At 45.8% G+C, this 19,965-nt stretch overlaps 1 protein-coding gene across 10 annotated transcripts in view; it reads right to left on the bottom strand.

Moving 5' to 3' along the window:
* The window catches only part of KIAA0586 (KIAA0586 ortholog), a 165,248-nt gene that overhangs the window by 129,951 nt on the left and 15,332 nt on the right, over positions 1-19,965 (bottom strand). For all 10 annotated transcript variants that reach the window (XR_008306756.1, XM_053248537.1, XM_053248533.1 and 7 more), the window contains 7 exons: positions 18,232-18,471; positions 16,181-16,328; positions 10,635-10,823; positions 8,922-9,042; positions 7,096-7,243; positions 5,736-5,777; positions 4,607-4,830 (listed from right to left, as the gene is read on the bottom strand). Coding sequence is in view for 9 of the 10 variants with exons in the window: in XM_053248537.1 (XP_053104512.1) it covers positions 4,607-4,830; positions 5,736-5,777; positions 7,096-7,243; positions 8,922-9,042; positions 10,635-10,823; positions 16,181-16,328; positions 18,232-18,471 (1,112 nt within the window). In the remaining variant the exon portion in view is untranslated. The remainder of the gene's footprint in view (positions 1-4,606; positions 4,831-5,735; positions 5,778-7,095; positions 7,244-8,921; positions 9,043-10,634; positions 10,824-16,180; positions 16,329-18,231; positions 18,472-19,965) is intronic.

Here is a 19,965-nt window from a genome sequence, read left to right as displayed (position 1 = left end):
TTCTATTTATAAAATTGGGAGTTATAGTTTTATATTTTATTATTATTTATTTATTACATTTCTAGACTGCCCCATCCAAAGGCTCTGGGTGGTGCACAAAAAGTTTTTAAAAACATAAAAAACAAACACCATTTTCAAGAGACACGTGGTGAGCGCACTGGGATTGAGACCAGCCTTGCTGGCTCAAAAAGCTAAACTCAGGCCTGTGTCTGATACTGCTGGTTTGCAGGAAACTGGAGTGTGAACTTTGGTGAAGAACATGAGCTCTGGTAGAATGAGCCCAAACAGTCTTTGGGGGCTCCACTTTTTGGTGCTTGTATGCCAGGAAAAGGAGTTCTACAATCCAGTGGGATAGCTTCTGTTTGGAGATTTGGCAACCTTTCACTTCACCCTTATAACTGACAAAAAGGTGCTTTGTCTTTCTGTATGGCTTGGTCAACTGGAAATAGAAGAGGAGAGCACGCCTCACATCCAAGGAATGCAAGGAACACTCTAGAGCCGTCGAAGGATTCCGGAAGAAGGTAGGTAAGATGATGTCGCTGTTGATGTGGAAGTCTATAACCACTTTAGGCCTAAACTCAGGGTTCAAGCGAAGCACTACCTTGTCCTCATGAAATTTCGTATAGGGGGCATCAATATGCAGGGCATTTAACTCATTCACCTGTCAGGCTGACATTATGGCTAATAGAAAGGCCATCTTTAGAGTCACAAGGGCTGTAGCCATGGACTCAAATGGAGGCTCCTAGAGCAGAGAGAACAAAGGACAGACTCCACAGCTTAGTAGGCCATCAGACAGGTGGGTAGAGGTTGTTCAGACCTTTGAGAAATCTCTTGGAGTCTGGATGTGAGAAGGCTGTCATTTTGTCCCATCCGGGATAGCAAGCAGAGACAGTGGCAAGATGGACTTTGATGGAGACGTTGGCCTGCTTCTGTTGCTTTAGGCTTGTAAGGTATCATAAGACTTGGCAAGAAGTAGCAGAATGAGGCTGAAAACCATGCCTCTAAGCATACAGCCTGAATCACCTCAATTTGCTGTTGTAGTTGACACGAGTAGATTTCTTCCTGTAACTGAGGAGGATGTCATTTAAAAGCCTATCCTCCAAGCAGTCAGGTTTAGGGTTTTCAGGTTGGGATGACGGAGCTTCCCACCCTCCTGTAGCAGAAGATCCTCGCATTGAGGCAGATGCCTGTGGCAACCCTTTGACAGTCGTGCCTGTTGAAACCATGGTTGTCGCGGCCACCACGGGGCAATCAATATAAAATGTTCAGATTCCTGCAGGAGTTTTGCCAGGACTCTGTTCAAAAGAGGGTAAAGAGGGAAGATGTACAACAACTTTTGACCCCAGTTGAATTGGAAGGTATCCCCTCTGGAGTTGCGGCCAATGCCGGCTCTCAAGCAATACAGGGGGCATTTCTTGTTCACGGATGTTGTGAACAAGTCAACCTCCGGAGAGCCCCAGACGCTGGAGGTACTGCAAATTGATTTCCCATTTGTGTTGTTGTAGAAAAGTTGTGACCTGCTCAAAGGATCTGCTAAGATGTTCTCCACACCCTTGATATGGATCGCGGTCAAGGTAATTCACTGTATTATGGCCCAATTCCAAATTCATAGGCTTAGCATGCAAAAAGAGCGGGAGATGGTCCATCCCTGGCTATTTAGATTAGTGATCACTGTGGTATTGTCCAGGCTGATTTGGACCACCTTGCCTGCCAGAGACAGTTGGAAGGATCTGAGTGCCTGGGACACTGCCAGCAGTTCTAAAAAGCTGAAATGCATTTGGCGCTGGTTTGGAGACCACAGACCCTGTGCTCATAGATCTCCTCAGTGGGCTCTCCAGCCTTGCCAGGAAGCATCCGTCGTGACCCAGGCAGAAGGCTAAGGCACTTGGAAGGGGACTCCTGGTAGCAGGTTGACTTCTTTCGTCCACCATTGGAGTGAAACCAGAATCGGGTAAGGGATTGTCAGCAGCATCTGAGTGCTGTCCACGTTTGGCTGGAAAACTGACAGAAACCAGAGCTGAAGACATCTAGTTCAAGCACAGAAGCCATCTCAGAGATTTGTCGGTGATAGAAACGCATCTCCTCCAGTGTTCTCTCTAATTTTTTTCATCTGTGTGCAGAATGAGTTTTGTTCTGGCGACAGTATCAAAGCAATGTGTGCACACATGCATTCAGAGTGGAGCCTTCCTGATTCAACCTGAGTGGGATCTAAAATTTACTGAGCAGACATCAAAAACCTTGGGCATGCTTTAGATGGAACACTGATCTCCTCATTAGGAGACGTCGTCATTTGGCACTACTTTGAGTGGGGGCTCATCAGGGTGTTCAGAGGATCCTGTGGTAGTAGAAGACGAATCAGAATCATAGTAATCAGTCAAGATTATAGTAAGTGCTCCAGAAAGCCAAAGGTGTAGAATGAGCAGAGAGACATGCCCAATAAGGTGAAGTTCCTAGCGTTTTTGGTATCGAGAATGCTGTTCCTTCTTCTTCTTCTTCCTCTTCAGTGTCGAGACCGTGGCTTAAGAATCCATAAAAGGTTGATATCGATGGTGTGCTTTCAGTGGAGTTTAGCATATTAAAAAGGCGCTGGGCATTACCCGGCCCCAAGCCAGCTTCCAAATCGTCACCCTAGGCAGTGATGTCAAAGAAGATGAAGGACAAAGCGGTGATGTCAAGGGAAGACGAAGGACAAAGAGTGTGCTGTGTCTGGAGTGGCTGGGGATAGAGATTGAATCGGTGTCGTAGCGGGTGACAGGGAGCACTCACAGTGACGAATGGTCGACATTGCGACCAGTATTGACTTCGGTGTCGAAGCAGGACGCCAAGTTGTGGGTACAGAAGAGATTGTTGTCTTTTTAACGAAAGGCGGTATATAAATGCAAAAAAAAATTAAAAAATAAATAAATAAATAAATAAAATAAGCTCTACAACCTTGGGAGTCAGTGGACGAGATTGAGGAGTCACCGGCACCAACTGGAGAATTGTCAGGGAAGTTCCTCGCATCCAGTTTTGGCAGACTTCTCCCGATGTTTCTTGGGAGGGGCAGCCCCTTTGACATGGGACTCTCGATGTCGAGACTTGTGCCACTTATGATGGGTTGAATCAGAGGGTGGCTTTGGCGTCTTAAACACCTAACTTTAGCTACCAAGTCAGCAAGAACAGAAAGCCTCAGAGTGTTTCCAATATGCTCAAGGTTTATCAGATATCTAAAGACAGGTAGCCCCACTGTTTTGGAATGGAACTGAGAACACCTCTATACATGCTCTTGTCCTTAGGAACTTGCACAAGGATGGTACAGGAGGACCTTAAAATCAGCAGACTCTACATCTGCAGATTCGCGTATCCGCAGTCAGGCAATAAACACTCGACCTCAGCATACACGGAAAAGAAGGGGGGTGACATGTTGACTTCATGTATCCGCACATTGGGGGTGGCAAGAAATGACTGGGAGGTCATTTCCAGCCACCATTTTGTGTTTTGAAGCCTCAAAATGGCTCAGTTTAAAAGGGGGGGGCACGATTTTCGGCCAATTTGGCGACATTTGAGGGCAAAGCACAACTCAGGGGGAGCAGCTAAGATGGTAGGCAGCTTCCCCCCACATTACCTCCTGCCCCGAAATTCCATGTTTTAGCAAGGTTTTCTGGTGCCGAGAAACCTAAACTCCAATTCCCCATTACTCCAATGACTCAATATTAGCGGTTTCTGTATCTGCGGTTGTAACGAGGAACGGAAGCCCACGAATATTAAGGTCCTCCTGTACTATTGAGGGCATCGGCCTCTGAGATTACAATATGCAGCTTACCTAGACAGGCAATCACCTTTTCATTAAGTCAAAGCCATTAAATGTACAAGAGTAACACCTGTGACATCTTCTGAATGGTCTTGGTTGTGCGCGTATTGAGGTACTTAAGTTCACTAGATGCTTTGCAAAACACAAACCAAGAACACTTGCACAAAGGCTTGCAATCCTCATAGTTAAGTCGCACCGCATAGTCATACAGTTGTTTGCTCTTCATAGGCATGAGTCTAGGGCTGGTGTAGTCTTTATTATACACTGGGCAAATACACTTTGGTGAGCCACACCAGCCAGAACATGTGACCCATTCTTTCTCCATCCCACAGTGGATCTGTGCAACTTGCATCCCTGGAGGACCACAGAAACTCACTTTACCCCACTGGCATACCGCTGTCCCCTATTTTCTCACTCAGGACTCTGCCTGGTCTGTCTAATGGGTAGTAGCCCTGGCCCAGTTATGGCTTTGCTATTTTTGAGATGTGTGTTCCTTTTAACACTAGACCCCAAAATTATGCCTTGCAGGTCAGGAAACACAGAAAATCTGGGAGGTGCGTTTCAGACAAAAGGAGGAGTCGTGGTTAGGGGAGAACCTTGAAGGCCAATCACAAGCTGTGTTCCCTGTAACAGGGATTCCCAGATGTTGTTGACTACAACTCCCACAATCCCCAGCTGCAACAGCCAATCCCTGTTACAGAGAACACTGATCACAACCCTCCTAAAAGTTTAACAACCACAATGCAGGGGAGCAAAAAGAGGTATGCAGAATGGATATCAACAAGGGGGAGAGGGAGGGAAAGAGCAGAAACCTACCTGTCTGCTGTCAAAGCATCAATGAAGGCATGCATGGCATTGCCATCCTTCGCACGAATAATGGCTTCCAGATTTTCTTCAAGGACCTTCTTATTCTTGCGCACCCCTCTCAGGATCTTTTCAGCATCCCTCAGTATGGATTTTGATGCCTTAGTGCTCTGAACAATAGCAGACCTGGAAAGCTCCTGAAGTTCATTTAGACTTGGGGCAACAGGGTCTTTTGGCTAAAATCCAAACAAAATCCACACATTAATTCTCCATTACCAAGAATGTAAGAACTGCCTTCCTAGATCAGACCAGCTCTAGCATTCTGTTGGCAACACTAGTCAGACAGATACTCCTCAAGAGCATCATGGAGACAGCCATCTCCGATTTGTCTCCATCATCCAACAACCATTCAACAACTAATCTGCAGAATTCTCTGCCACACAATGCGATGACGACTACCACCGTGGATGTCTTAGAAAAGGGACTTAAGATATATGCATGGAGGACGTCTATCAGTTCCGATGGCTATAGGCTACCTCAGATGTTCGGAGGCAGGAGACCTCTGAATACCAGTTGCAGAGGAGCATCAGCAGGTGGGGGGGGGCATGCCTTCATCTCCTGCTTGTGTGGCTCCCCAAGCATCTGGTGGGCCACTGTGAGAAACCAGATGCTGGATTAGGTGGAACCTAGTCCTGATCTAGCAAGACTCTTCTTATACCCTTATGTACATGGCTTCTGCACATGAAGGCTCCATTCTTAGCTACCATGGAAAATAGGCACAGGAACATAAGATGACCCTTGATAGTTAAAGCCCAAGGCCGATCTAGTCCAGCACCCTGTTCCCCACGGAGGCCTACCAGATACCTTGCTTCAGCATCATACCCAACTTTGTCTCTCCAATGTTCCTTGTTGTTTTGCTGAACACCCAGACTGAAGAAGAGTTCTGAAGAACTCCAAAGCTTGTTCACCACTTTGTGACAGTTTAATTGGGCATAACAAAGGAATTACCCTAGTATTGTATCTGGATTTTTTTCTGATGGACAACATAATTTTTATTATATTGTGGCCTCCTCAAATGCAGAAGCAATGGACAAATATTCTGATGTTCTAAAAATACTCTAATAATAAAGTGACACAGTACCTTCATGAAATTATTCATGTCTGATTTCCACTCCTTTGCATCCTATAAGACAAGAGGGGGAGGGGGGAGGATTACTAGAATCTATCACAATCAACCAAATTCTTGACATAATGAATCTCAATATAATTTTTTAAAATTATCCAGTTAGATGATTAATGCCCAGTCTTGCTAGGTCCTAACAACCCACCTGTCTCTCACTCCCCTCCTTTTCTGGCATTTGTTGTCTTGTGCTTTACCTTTTCCCCCCCGTTCCCTGCTAGTTTGGGAAGCGGATCAACTACCCTCCCCCCAAATGAGGACTAAATATTTACTGTACCTTCTAAACAGTAAAACCAGTCTTAACAATTAAACATCTTAACTGTTAATATTGTATATCTCTACAGAGTATGCTACAACTTTGGATAAGATGTGCCTTGTGCAACTGGAGAGTGTGATTATGTATACTTGTGTATTCCTATGCAGTGCTAACACAGCAGCCATCACCTCTTTGATCCAAGAGACCATTTTCATTTTCATTTCAGAAGGCCTAAGCATAGCTGTGTGCCTTGAATAAAATGTGATTTATTTTCCTTCAAGACTAAGAAGTTTCTTTTCATGCTAATTAAGGGTTGTTTTTAATGAAAGGCAGTCTAGAAATGTAAAAATTAAAAAAATAAATAAAAATAAATTGTTTAATGGAATACTCTTTTTTACTTTTCTAACTAATAAAACAGGACTGCACAACTTCGGCCCTTCAACTGTATTTGGACTACAACTCCCATCATCCCCAGCCACAATGGTCAATAGTGAGGGATGATGGCAGTTGTAGTCCAGCATCTGCAGGCAGGCCAATGTTGTGCAGTTTAAAGGAAATATTTAACAACTTGCAATATGACAACAATCCAGGCACAAGCACAACTTCCAGGAGCTCATCGTGAAATACCCGAGGAAAGCCTATTTTATCCTCACAACAGTAGGTTCAGATGAGAGATGCCGACATCCAACACTACCCCATGAACCTCATCGCTATGTAGGGATCTGAACCAAGGACTCGCTGCTCCTAGTCCAACGCTATCTCCCCCCAACACTGCATTGAATGTACAAGCAGGTTTTCCTCTTCTCTCTATTCAGAGCACAACCTGACCTTCCCACCACCCTGCTAACAACACTCTTGATGCATATGGGCTTAAGGAGTTCCCTGGATCATATACTCGGCATACTCTTTGCTGCAAGCAGAAGAAATTATCCAAAATATGAAAACTGCATTTCCAGGTTGCAAATCTTTACAATAAAATCAGTATCTTTGCACGCCAGATATTCTGCTGTAAAGGCCTTCCCATTTCTGTTAAGTATTTCAGCAAAATAGTAATCTTTCCTTTACCTGCAGCATGTCATGCATTTCCCTTTTCAGTTGCCCAAGATCATGGAGCACACTGTCTGCTTTCTTTACTGTTCTCTCAACTGAATTGAGGTCTTGAGCTGAGCTTTTAAATGCCGGAAAGGGCTCCATCTGCACAGCAGCGGATGTGCTGGGAAAGAATATTGCCAAGACTGTCGTTAGAATTAAACTTATACCTACAAAACCTGTCTAGATTGTAGGTCTGTGCTGAAGTTGATTAAACCAGCAGTTGATTTTCAGCATTGGTTAAGAATCCTTAGGAATTAGGGTAAATGCTGCCAGAAAAATTGTGCATCGGTAGTTCAAGTGCCACAACTCTGAAGAGGGGCAGATGTTCCCACTAATATAAAACATACAGCAACATGAGGAGACCAACACACAAGTAAGCCCTGCAAATGACCATCGCAGCTGCTACGGGTTGGTCACCCTGGCTGCTTGTTACCCCGCCACCCACCCCCACCCTGGCCCCTTTCCTTTCTGCCTCATACAAAAGCAGATGTTGTGAAAAGAGCACGTGACTTTCAAAGTTGCCTTGTCTGCAACAAGCGCCATCAAGATTCACTTGCAAATTCTGAGCAATGAGTTGAAAAGACTGCTTGACTATAGCAGTAATTAACGTAACTGACAGGAGAGCTTTATATATACACAATACTGATACCTTCTGTAGCATTTTTGTGGCTCTGCCAGGCTGTATATAGCGATGTGTGAGGCAGCATTTTCTCTACTCAGTAAAGCCTGATTTGATCACCTGGGTACTAAACAAGCTTCTATTCCACTGTACTGCTTTTAAAAAACATTGCATTACTCAACTTATCACAGATTTGGAAAAATGAAAAAGATTTAACAACCATGACGCAGATAAAGCAAAACTCCTGCCATTGATAGAAAAAGAAAACAAATGCTCATCCTGGGCTTTGCCTATATGGGATAAGCCATGGATATGTTGACTAATTTAGTGGATTCTAAATTCTTAGTTTGGACAAAGTGGTCCAACAGAGGCAACGCAAGCCCTATAGGTCACTCAGGTGTGTGTCAATCTGCACCATTCAGTGGCCAACATGTTGCTCAAAGCACCTTTCCGATGCAAGTTCTGCCTCTTAAGGGCCTGCTTGCCGTTTTAAAGGAATTGGGCATCTGCCCTCTTGCACAACCCTGCCAGGGCTGGCTTTCGTGTGCACAGCAGCCCTGGCAGGTCAGAAATGCCAATGCTGCCTTGCACAACAAGTGGACCAGTATAGATAAGCTCAGAGCATTTAAGTGTAGTTTCCAGCCTTATGCCAATCCACAATTTATGAACATGAGAAGCTGCCTCAGAAAGTGTGTGGCCGCTGATCTACTATCTCAGAAAGGTCTTTTCTGACTAGTAGCAGCTCTCCAGGATTCCGGTGAAGGTCTTTCCAGATCTGCTCCCTTTTTAAGTGGAGAGGTGGGGAATTTAAGCTGCGACCTTCTACATGCAAAGCAGGCCTTTTACCACTGAGCTAAGGGCCCCTCCCAACCCTTCAACCCAGGAAGAGGACTTTTCCATGAAATAGTTTCAAGCAAGTACAACGATCTACTAGGAATGAAGTACCAAGAGCAGATCTATACAAGTCACCAGGGAAAGAAGTCTTCCTTTTTAAAAAAAAAACAAAAAAAATTTTGATTTCCTAAACTGAAATCAAGATACCGTTGCCCAGCAAGTGAAAACACAGTCCACTTTTCAGGATACCAAAGAATATTTTCCTGGCTCTTCTAGGAAATGTAAAAAAACAAAAGCAAAAAACCATCCCACACAGCTTGGAGTAAGAAGGGAGCCACTTCGTTACCGTTCTCTTCCCAAATGCCATGGCATTTCACGGTCAGTTGCTGGCTCCTTCTGAGAAGATGCACTCTGACTTAATGGGGTTTCTTGAGAATTCAGAATCTGCTCCAGAAGTCCTCCTCCACCTAGAGAGGGATAAACATGCTGCATTGTAGTCAGATTTAGATGAGTATAATGTAGTCTCTTATCTTATTATTTTCTCCTCATTAACTTCAATAAAAACATATTATGTTAAAGACACAAAAGAAGCTGAGGAGGGTACATAACACAATGGCCTTGACTTGAAAGCCCCTGCCAGCTTGAATAGACCAAGGGGTCTTAAATTTCAGTCCCCTTCATCTACTCCATGGGAGATGTTGTTGGTCTACGACTCCAATCTTTGGCCATTATGGCTGGGGATGACAAGAGCTGTAGCCCAACAACAACTGGGGACCCAAGTTTGAGAGCTCTTGGAATAGACAGAACTGGGCTATATGGATCCAATTCAGACAACGCAAATTGATGTGCTACAGCCTTTTCCAAGTTCTCTCTTTCCTTGTTCCTATTTCATGACGTTCCCAAGCTCCACTTTCTTTGGTGAGGAGGCAAGGAGGCATCACTCTGAAGAACAACAGCTGTTCCCTCACCCTCAGACCTTCGGACAGGGAAGCTATAATGCCCATGCAAAATAATTCAATGCAAAAAGATCAAAGACAATCTCATCTCAGTAGCCCATAAGGGACCACTTTGTGGGGGGAATGCAGTAGCAGAAGAGGTGGTAGCAACTGCAACTAACGGTTGTGAGAACAGCCTTAGTGAATGTTAACTATGCACAAAATGGCATTAGTAATAATGGTTGCAGAAGTGGTGAATTATATGTAAGTAACCATTCAGTTAAAATATTCTAGAGGATCTTGAATGATACTCATGCATATCTGCAATGCAAATGCTACAGTGAAACAGCCAGTCAAGAAAGCTTGCTGTCAAGTAGTTTTGTTGTGGGCAGCAGTTACTAGGGACTGCAAGTTCAAAACCAGGATTAGAGAGCCAAAAATACACTGAGGGTCAAGTCTGCTAGATGATCAGGAGCCAGCAGATCTAGACAGCAGTAGAGACTCAGGACTAAGCCAGGAGTCAAGCCGTATCCACAGTCGGGAGCCAAACGGTCAAGCAAGTAACCAGGAGTCAAGGATAAGCCAGAGGTCACACCAAGCAGACAGGAACAGCAACTGGACAAACACGTCAGACCAAGGGAACCTTGATACTGAGGCAAGGTCAACTTCAGACAGGAAGCCTCTTATAATCTTCCTGTCTGCAGGTGAGCCAATAATAGGCCTCACAGAGCAAAGCTAGCACAGGGCTTGGAAACTCAAAACTGTTTTGTCTGAACCAGTTCCCAAAGATAGTGCATTAAATTATCTTTGCATCAGTACGTGCCTATGCTGCATCAGATCAGGAGGAGAATGAAGACTGCCCTTTTTATTCAAGCTTTTGGCCAATGAGCTGTCCCTGCTCTTTTTAAGATTTTAGCTATGTTTTGTTCTGTTTTTATGGCTTTTATTGAGTTTTATTGTTTTATCTGGTTTTTATGTTTTATTGAATTGTATTGTTTTATCTTGTTAACTGACTTGGGGTCTAAGGATGAAGGGTGGTATATAAATATAAACAAACAAACAAACAGGCATATCGATATAAATGCAAAGGAAAAGCAAACTTTGGCCCTTCTTCCAGGTCTTACCTAGAGTACCTCTGTAAGAGGATTTGTGCACATTTTCTTTTTCTCCAATAGGTTGTGGGTTTTTTGACATTTCTGGTGAGACTTTAGCATCCTTAGATACTGGCACAGGTGCATATCTTCGTGGTGTTGGCGTTTTTAGTGGAGACCTCTGCCTATAAACACCACGGTTTCTCAATTGCCGTGAACAAGCTGGAATGCAGGAGAATGAAAAAACTTATGTACCCATTAAACAATGCACATTAAAATGATAGTCAGAAGTGAAAAGATTGTTTCAAAGGAAAGCAGTTTTAAACACACCAGAATCATGCCAGAGTTTTTAAAACCCTTATCAAGTTGGAAATATCTCAGCAGACACACTGCAGAGTAGAGCTGGATACCTGAAAGCAAGTGGCTGACAAGCATCTACTACAGAGTATGACATATAATCTGTTTACTTAACTCAGTACTTAACTCAGTGAGTACTGCAATATTTCTGGCAATTGCTCCCAAGTTATGAATTTGGAGAGACCTGCCCAAACTTGAATGTTTCAGAAGCGATATTTTAATTTGGGAAATCTTTTGGCTGAAATGGATTGGGGGAGAGGAGATGGCCTAGTTCATGCCATTCTATCCCCTGGCATCCTCAATGGCTTTCCCCCCAGCTTGAAGATTTAAGCTATCCTCAGGCTGAACCTTGAACCGTGTGGGTTCATTTCTGGGTCCAATTCAAGGTGCTGGTTTTGACCGTTAAAGCCCTTAACGGTTTTGGCCCAGGATATTTGAGGGACCGCCTGCTCCCAAGGGCTGCTGCCCGATTGACGAGGACATCTGAGGGGGCCCTGCTCCAGGCGCCAACAATGAGAGAGGCCCGGCTGTCGTGCACTCGGGACAGGGCCTTCTCTGTTGCTGCCCCCAGACTTTGGAATGCTCTCCCAGTGGCCATTCGCTCCTCGGACTCCATCACAGCTTTTAGAAAGCTTGTTAAAACTTGGCTTTTTATCCAGGCTTTTACATAATCATTTTTACTGCGGCTTCTGTGGGTTTTTACCTGTTGTATTGTTTTTATGCTAGTATTTTATAGATTTTAAATTTGGTCTGTTTTTATATATTTTTAGCTTAATATTTTTATTGTCTTTTATTGTATGTTTTAACTTTTGTAAACTGCCTTGGGGTTGTCTTTTAACGAAAGGCGGTATATAAATGCAACAATAAAATAAATAAATAAATAAATAAATAAATCGTTTAGTCCCCTTTAGGGCAAAGAGTGAAACCTTGGGTAGAAGAAGCTGTGCTTAAGCTGTGAAGCCAAGAATCATGCTGCAAATGATATCAACGAGCCACTGTCTGGCACCCTCCACCGTCTGGGCAGAGGAACCCCTCCCTCTTCCTAGTCTGCCCAGGCGGCATCCCAGCAAGCCCCATTCTGCTCGCATCGCCAGACTGTGGGCAAAGCGTCAGCGTGCTAGTGAAGCGGCAACCACTGGGTGCAATGTTAGAGGGGGCATGCTCAGGGTGATCGTGCCTTTTCAACCGTGTTCAGCCGCCCTTGGGAGGGCAAAGACAGTCTCACCCTTTCCTCACAATGCTCACACCACTGTCTTCCACAGTTGGGAAGGAAAGGTCTTGTGGCCCCACTTTTCCCTCCCCTGATGAGAGAGGACTGGGCCCCTCTCTCCCCAACGGTACTGCTTAAAGATAGACTGCAAAAGTGATCCCTCCACTTTTCCTCATATGTTCACAGAAGGAGTTTGTGACCTGCAATGGCCATTTGTGACACACCCACACCAGTCCATTCCTCCCCCTAGACCCCCCCACCATCCCTATCCCATACATGAGTGCTGATGGATGGATAGACAGGATGAGACTGCTAGAAATAGGTCGAGATTACTTAGGATTTGCCCCTTAGATTTTTGGTACTATTATTCTACTTTTTGTACAAATTGGTAGGGAAAGGGGTGCCCAGCTCCTTCCCCTGGGTGCAAACTTGCTTAGTTTCGGCCAAACCTCATGAGAAGAACCGTCCATCCAGAGCAGGATTAAATCACACAAGAGATTTTTCTTGTGCAACCAAGACAAATCCTGCTCTGCAGCGGACCACTCTCTCATGAGAGTGAATGGCCACAGAGATACAGATGTAGGCTGAAAGGCCTTTACTGCCAAGGCCCAGTTCCACAAAAGCCCCGGGAAGGGTCCCTTGGCCACATCCCTCTCAGTCCTAGCAACCGCTGGCAACCAAGAATATAAGCACCCCTTTAAAAAGTCTGGTCTCCACGCTCGGTTTTGCTGCTCATGGTCACCTGACTAGCCAGGGAATGTTCTAATCCATGGATGTCCTGTCCCAGAGTGCCCCACTGTTTGAGATTTTAATTGTGCAATTTACATTATTAGAGGCATATTAGCAATAATGTTGTGATCAACTTTGACTTATTAAACTAGTAGGCCCCTTGTTCTTGGGGTGACTTTACAGGAATATGCGAGTCAGAAGCTGTCTGGCTAGAAAATTTCACAGTGTGGTAAACAGGTAGTTAAGTAACATAGGCTAAGGCTAAGATGTTGGTGGGATTTCAATATGGCATAAAAACAAAAATACAGATATCCGGCAGTTTGATGTAGTGGAACATGACAAAATCGGGTAATTTCTTGATAGGATGGTTGAGTAAAATGCTCATGACCAGGTGAGAGATCCAGTGAGAAAAGAGTAGACAACTATGGTCCTCATAAGGTAAAAAAAAAGATGAAAAGGACTGTAAAGGGTGCTCTCAGATCTTTGCTGGAAGTCTGTGGCCCTCAGCCAGTTGAATAACATTGCCATGTTGCTTACTGCTCTGGATTGTAGTGAGTTCTGAAAATAAAAGCCTTGCAAGGTAAGTACGATTCTCATCATTTTTTGGTGAGTTCCAGGAAAAACCTGTTTGCCAGTAAGACACTCTTCACTACCTGGGGGAGCTGGACATTTTGCCTGATTGAATCAGAATCTTCAGATGCTCCTCCAATGTTCCATCTGCACTAAGGCCAAGCTCAGTGTGGACCAGCAACTGAAAAATCTTTTCAAATTCTCTCACACCTTGGTTGCTTGTTTGCATTTGCTGCAATGTCGGGCTCAGCTGCTACTGATTAGCAGCATTCTACCCAAAGCTGATCTGCGCAGGCGCAGAACCCACTATTTATGGATGATGGAACCACTATCCAGAACATAGGGTTCATCCCCAGTCTCTCCTTGTCTGCCCACCCAACCCGGAACCGCTAGAACACCTGGAGCAGCCTGGACAACTCTGAAGTCTGGAAGGGTTGGGTGGAAGGTGTGGAGTATGAGTTCTACTGTTAACTAGTGGTGCTGGGAGCCCCACAACAGTGGGGACCCCTATAGTTGGAAGGTTTACCTCATGAGAGCGCAGTCAAACGGAGAGCGGAAACCCATTAGTATTTCAATTTTCTCGGATGGACTGGTCCTCTCATCAGAAGGCTAACCCCCTGGCCGGCAAACCAGCACAAGGACGAGAGAATGTTGGGTCTTTCTCACTGCTTTGCCCGTGTCTGCAAGCCTGGTGGCACCCTTGGTTACAGTGAACCAAACCCCAAGGTCCTTTGCCTGCCTTACTATACATATTCCCTCCCAGGAAGTCAATAAGATCCAGACAAGCAGCCCCAATCCTTCCATGGTCTGGCAACCGGTGTCTTCCCCCAAGATTCTTGGACATATCCCTTAGCCTGGTTCCTGCCCCTGCAAACTGCAACTTTGTGTACATTAAAACCAAAGGAACCACACTCCATTGATAAGATCTGAGAGCCCCAGGAATGGGGTTAGATTGGGTGTTGGGTCAATGAAAAGGCTCCTTGCACGTGTGTCTATTCTCTTTCTTTTATTTAAAGCATGCTTCCCCCAATGCTGTTCCATCCCTTTCAATGCAAGAACTGCAGGGACACAGCTTCCCTGCTGCCAAGGGGGGGACAGCAGAGGGTGGGGCATCAGCTCCGAGAGGTAGCCAGCAAGAAATGCGGCCACCCTAGAGCTGATGCATTTATGGGCTGCTCTGAGCTGGCCTCTCTATGCAGGCAGGAGGAGCTTGTGCACGAAACCCAGTTTATAGTGGCAACTGAATTAAGACAACACAATGCTGCCTTTTAACCTCAGGTTTCAGCAGCGAAACGCACTACAAACCAAATCTTCAAATTCAGGTTTGGGAGCAAAAATGGAGCCGCATTTGGGTGACAAAGGAACACAGGAAGCTGCCATATAGTGAGTCAGACCATTGGTCCATCTAGCTCAGTATTGTCTACACAGACTGGCAGCGGCTTATCCAAGATTGCAGGCAGAAGGAATCTCTCTCAGCTCTATCTTGGAGATGCCAGGGAGGGAACTTGGAACCTAGATGCTCTTCCCAGAGAGGCTCCATCCCCTGAGGGATATATCTTACAGTGCTCATACATCAAGTTGCCCATTCAAATGCAATCAGGGCAGACCCTGCTTAGCAAAGGGGACAAGTCATGCTTGCTACCACAAGACCAGCTCTCCTCCTGCCGCTTCACACTTTTGGACAATCACAAACTCAAAGCTCTGGCATGTTTAGCTCTGGTTTAGCATTATTTCCCAAAGGGGCCTCCAAGTCTCTAGGGATTATTCAGAAGCTGCAGCTGCATAAACCTCTGCATTCTCTCTTTTCACTCCTACACATTTCAGTACAGAAGCTCAACCTTAGCCATGATCTGGTAAGATGTCCAATTTGTAAACCATGGTTGGAATTCTAGAAATAACTTTGCAAAAAACTGTTTGTGTGAAATAAGATTGTGTAATGTTTGAATTCATGAAACCTTCCAGTTCAGTGCAATGAATTTAATAAATAAAATACATGAAATCAAGTGCCAAGAGGACCAAAAAAACCCAAACCAAACCAAACCAAACCCAACAGTAGGCAGATCATGTCTGATGCCATGGTTTGGGTTCTAAACAATGCTTGACAGAAGCTGGAGTTTGTACTGGGCCACTGTTAAAACTATCAAGAAAGGAAATGAAGGCAAAGGGGGCGGGAGGGGGAAGTTGCTTGCTTTGCTCTGCCTTGCATTTGGATAATTAAGCAATCCTAACGTGGTGCCCTGAGTCCGCATTTTATAGAGCTCTTTAACAGGGGTGTGCACAAAATACTTTGGGCACATCCCAGAGGGCAGGGAGGGGTCCCCTTAAGAGGAGGCAGGCAGGCCCTACCTGCCCCTCCTGCGAGCCTCCCCCGCCCCATCACGGTGCTGTACTCCTTAAAGTTCTACTGTGGTGGCAGCAGCCCGTGCTGCTGTCTCCTTTAAGGCGCCCACCATGGTGATGGGATGCTGCTCCCAGCAGAGCTTGCAGGAGGAGCAGGTAGGACCTGTTTGCCTCCTCCTAAGGGGATCCCTCACCCTGCGCCAAAATGTGGAGAGCCGAATCATTTTGGCGCCTCTTCAAAGAGGTGCAATAATTTTGCATTGATAAAGGACTACAGAAGACACAATTTAACAAATGAAATGAGCTGGGCAGTGTTGTCCTTTGCTCTGTTCCACATAAATTTAGATTGAGATGGAATTTGATTCTCTCTCACCTGGTGCATAGACTGCACTAGTAGAAAACAAATCCTCTGGACGAGAAGAGGGCTGGGCAGCTACTGGCCTCCCTGCATTCATATGTTTTTCCACTACTTTGGCAGCTGGGAAGCCACTGGAGCTCAGCGCAGAACTAATTAAATGGGACTAAGAGGAAGACAAGAAGTTTGTTGCAGAATACTTTTTTGTGGACTAGTGCCCACTTCATCAGATGCATGAACTGTTAACCTCAATTAACAGAGCAGATTGTACAAATGCATGTGCATTTGCAGGGGCGTAACAAGGCTGGAGTGGGCCCAGAGACAAAATTTTAAAATGGGCCCCTCGCTGATACACACACACACACACACACACACACACACACACACACACACACACACACACTTACTTCACAATATATAGTCATGTGACTTGCTTCTGGGGGGCCCCCTCGAGGCGTGGGGGGGGGCCCAGGCAGCCGCCTCCCCTTGCCTAATAGTAGTTACGCCCCTGTGCATTTGTATGCAAGTGCATAATTTACACACACACACATCCACACGATAAAAAATACTGAACAGTGGAGTCAAAGGGCTTTAGAATGCAAGAGGTAGTCTATGACCATCAATATGAAAAAGCTTAAATGTAAGAGAGAAGTACAGTGACAATTTTCATAACCACAGATAAAGCTTTTCCCTGGCCATACTAAGTCGATTAACACAAGCAGCAAGACAGGAACAATGGCTGATCTCCAGACTAAGGAAGCATCAATACAATGTGAGAAGTGCCCCTTTTCTTTCCCCTTTTGTGCTACCCCCTTTAACGAGACTGCCAAAGTGTCCTTTATCCAAATTTGCCATACCCGCGGGGGGGGGGAGGGAGAAGGGGAGGCACCTGACTGGCCGCGCCAAGGAGAGCTCTTGCCGGGTTAGCTGAAGAGTCCCGTCGATGAAACGCTCCTCTGAGCTCCGCCTCTAGTTCCCTGGCAGTCCATGGTCGGTAGTGTGGGGGTCGGGGAGGTGTGGCCTTGGCTGGCAATGACTCCTGACTTCCCCGCTGAAGCTCCGGAGCCATTACTGCTTGGAGCAGACCGGGCACGCGTAACAGCCCTGAAGCAGCAGTGGGAGTGAGGCTGCTGCCAGGCCCATGCTGTCCGGCCCAATTACTCTCCTTGCTCTGACTGAGCTTCAGGTCTCTCTGGTGGACTGGGAGGAACCCTGTGCGGCACCCTTCATTCCGTCCTGAGTACACAACATGGCTCTTAATGAGGGCACCGTGGGAGGAGGTGAACCCGGCACTCTAGTTGAGAGCGAGAATCCTGCTCTATTCACGCCCTTTGGGAGTAAGATGTGCCTAATAGTCCGTCGCCACTCCATAGGCACAGAAAAAATTCAGGGAGAAGACAGAGAAAAAATTTAAGTGAAATTATTGTTATTATTTTTTTGTAAGGAAGACAGAAGCAAAAGTGAACCAAGCTAAAATGAAGCAAAAGTGAAGCAAGCTAAAGACTGAAATAAAGAGTGAAATTGGATAGGTTGCAGAAGAAATATGAAGAATAAAAGGAGCTAAGAAGAGCTGGTCATAAACGTCTGCCTAGGAGCGCAGCAGGACTAAAAGAACTGGGTGGGGTTATCCTGTCCAGGCTTTTAAGGCTTGTAACAACTTTCAATTAGTCCTGCCTGGGAGCATGTGGGAAGGTTAACCACTCAGAGATGTCCGTGGCTCCAGGCAGGAGAGAAAGAGTGCTTCCAAGGGAAGGGGCGGCCACTGAAATTCAGCACGCGCACACGACCACTGCTGAGTCAGTCAATGCCACTGGGAGTGACACCACTTCTCACATGGTACCAGCACTTTCTTAGTCTGGATGTCAGCCACCGATTTCTTATTAGAGCCGAAACATGACAGGTTGATGTGGGTGTAGTACCCTTCAGGTACTTGGGTATCAAGCTGTGCAAGGCTTTAAAGGTAAACACTAGCACTCTGGATTGGGCTTGGAAGCAGACTGGAATCTGGTGTAGTTCTTTAAATACACATCTGTTTAAATGCAGGCAATATTATGTATGTTAGTACCTACCTGAATATTCATTTGCTGCTGTTGCAATTTTTCCAGATGCTGAATCCGTTGTTCCATAAACAGATTCATCCGTTTCTCGAGCTCACCAGCAATTTCCTGGCAAGGGGGCCTCTCCGACTGCAGAGGCTTCAAGCTGGCTTGCTGCTGCTCAGCAATGTGCAGCAGATGCTTGTCCGTTTCCTGTAACTTATTAAGTATTTCAGAAACAGAGTTCACTTTGGCTTCCAAGTCACTCTGGACCTAAAGAGGGGGGAAAGCAGGGTTGGGGTTCAGAACTTTGATTTCAAAAGTTTGCAGTGCTATGAAGGCCAAGGTCTTCCGTCCTAGCTCCAGCTCTTTGGTTGCAAAGGACTAAAAGCTGAACTCTATTTTATTCACTTAATGAATTTGTATCTTGCCTTCAACACATTAGTCCTTTCAGGACAGCTCATCAAATTAAAAGAGAAACAATATAAAACAGAACAGAGCAAGCAGATAAAATCACAGCAGGTACAGCAGGAGTATAATGGCAGTTTTAAAAGTCTGGAAAAGTGAAAAGAAATTTGCCTGGCACCAGAAAGACATCAAAGTAGGTGCCAGGTGAGCCTCCTTGGGGACAGCTTTCCACAAACTGGGCATCAGTGGCGGCTGGTACAGGCACCACCAGGGGGCAGCGGCAGGAGGCACCTTTCAGTCTAAATTAGTGCTTACCTCCCGTAGCACTGCACCTGAAAGCTCTTACCAGCAGCAGTGTGCCACCCAGCACCCACTGCAGTGGACAGACTCTGCCACTCAACTGGCCTCCACACATGCGAGGAGGCCATTTGTAGGCCATGCAAATGGCCTCCACCAGCTGAGTGGCGGAGCTGATTCTCCGCTGCAGTGGGTGTTGGGTGGTGCACTGCAGCTGGTAAGTGCTTTCAGGTGCGGTGGTACGGGAGGTAAGCACCAATTTAGACTTAAAAGTGCCTCCCACCACCCCTGGTGGCACCCGCACCAGCCGCCACTGTAGCTGAGACAATCTCTAGCCTCAGCTCAGGAGGTGGAGCAACAGCAAGAGAGAAGACATGCCCTCCCCTCTTGCCTGTGGGCTTCCCAGCAGCATCTGGTGGGCCACTGTGTGAAACAGGATGCTGGACTGGATGGGCCTTGGGCCTGATCCAGCAGGGCTGTTCTTATGGCAAGGCAGGAGCATCTGGAGGAGACGTTATGATGAAGACTTCAGCATACAGATAGGGTGATGTGGGAATAATTCCTGATTTTTCAGGTGCTCAGATCTCAAGCTGTATAGGGCTTTAAAAGTAAACACTAAGCCCGTGTGACTGAATTGTCTGGTTCTGATACATTTGCAGCCCGCCATGTTGTGCAAAGGTGAGCACTTCCAGCTCCATGTAGTACCTGCTGTTTCCAGCACAATTCCTACATAACTGGAGCCCACAGGGATGGCAGGGAAGGTATACAGCGACACTGGGAAAGTGTGAAAGAGACATAAGGAAGGCATGAAGGGGAAACAAAGACCAGTGGTTTTCTTTGGTAGAATACAGGAGGGGTTTACCATTTCCTCCCATGCAGTATGAGATGATGCCTTTCAGTATCTTCCTATATCGCTGCTCCCGGTATAGTACCAACAGTACAAACTGGCAGCCTTCTGCTTGTTAGTTAAGCATTCCCTGCTGTGCCACTTAAGGTGGCTACTACTATTTATATGCCACTTTTCAACAAAATTTCAAAAGCGGTTTACATAGAAAATTAAAG

This window comes from Hemicordylus capensis, chromosome 1 (assembly GCF_027244095.1).
Source record: "Hemicordylus capensis ecotype Gifberg chromosome 1, rHemCap1.1.pri, whole genome shotgun sequence".
Lineage (NCBI taxonomy): Eukaryota > Metazoa > Chordata > Lepidosauria > Squamata > Cordylidae > Hemicordylus > Hemicordylus capensis.
This window is presented reverse-complemented; position numbering and strand designations above follow the sequence as displayed.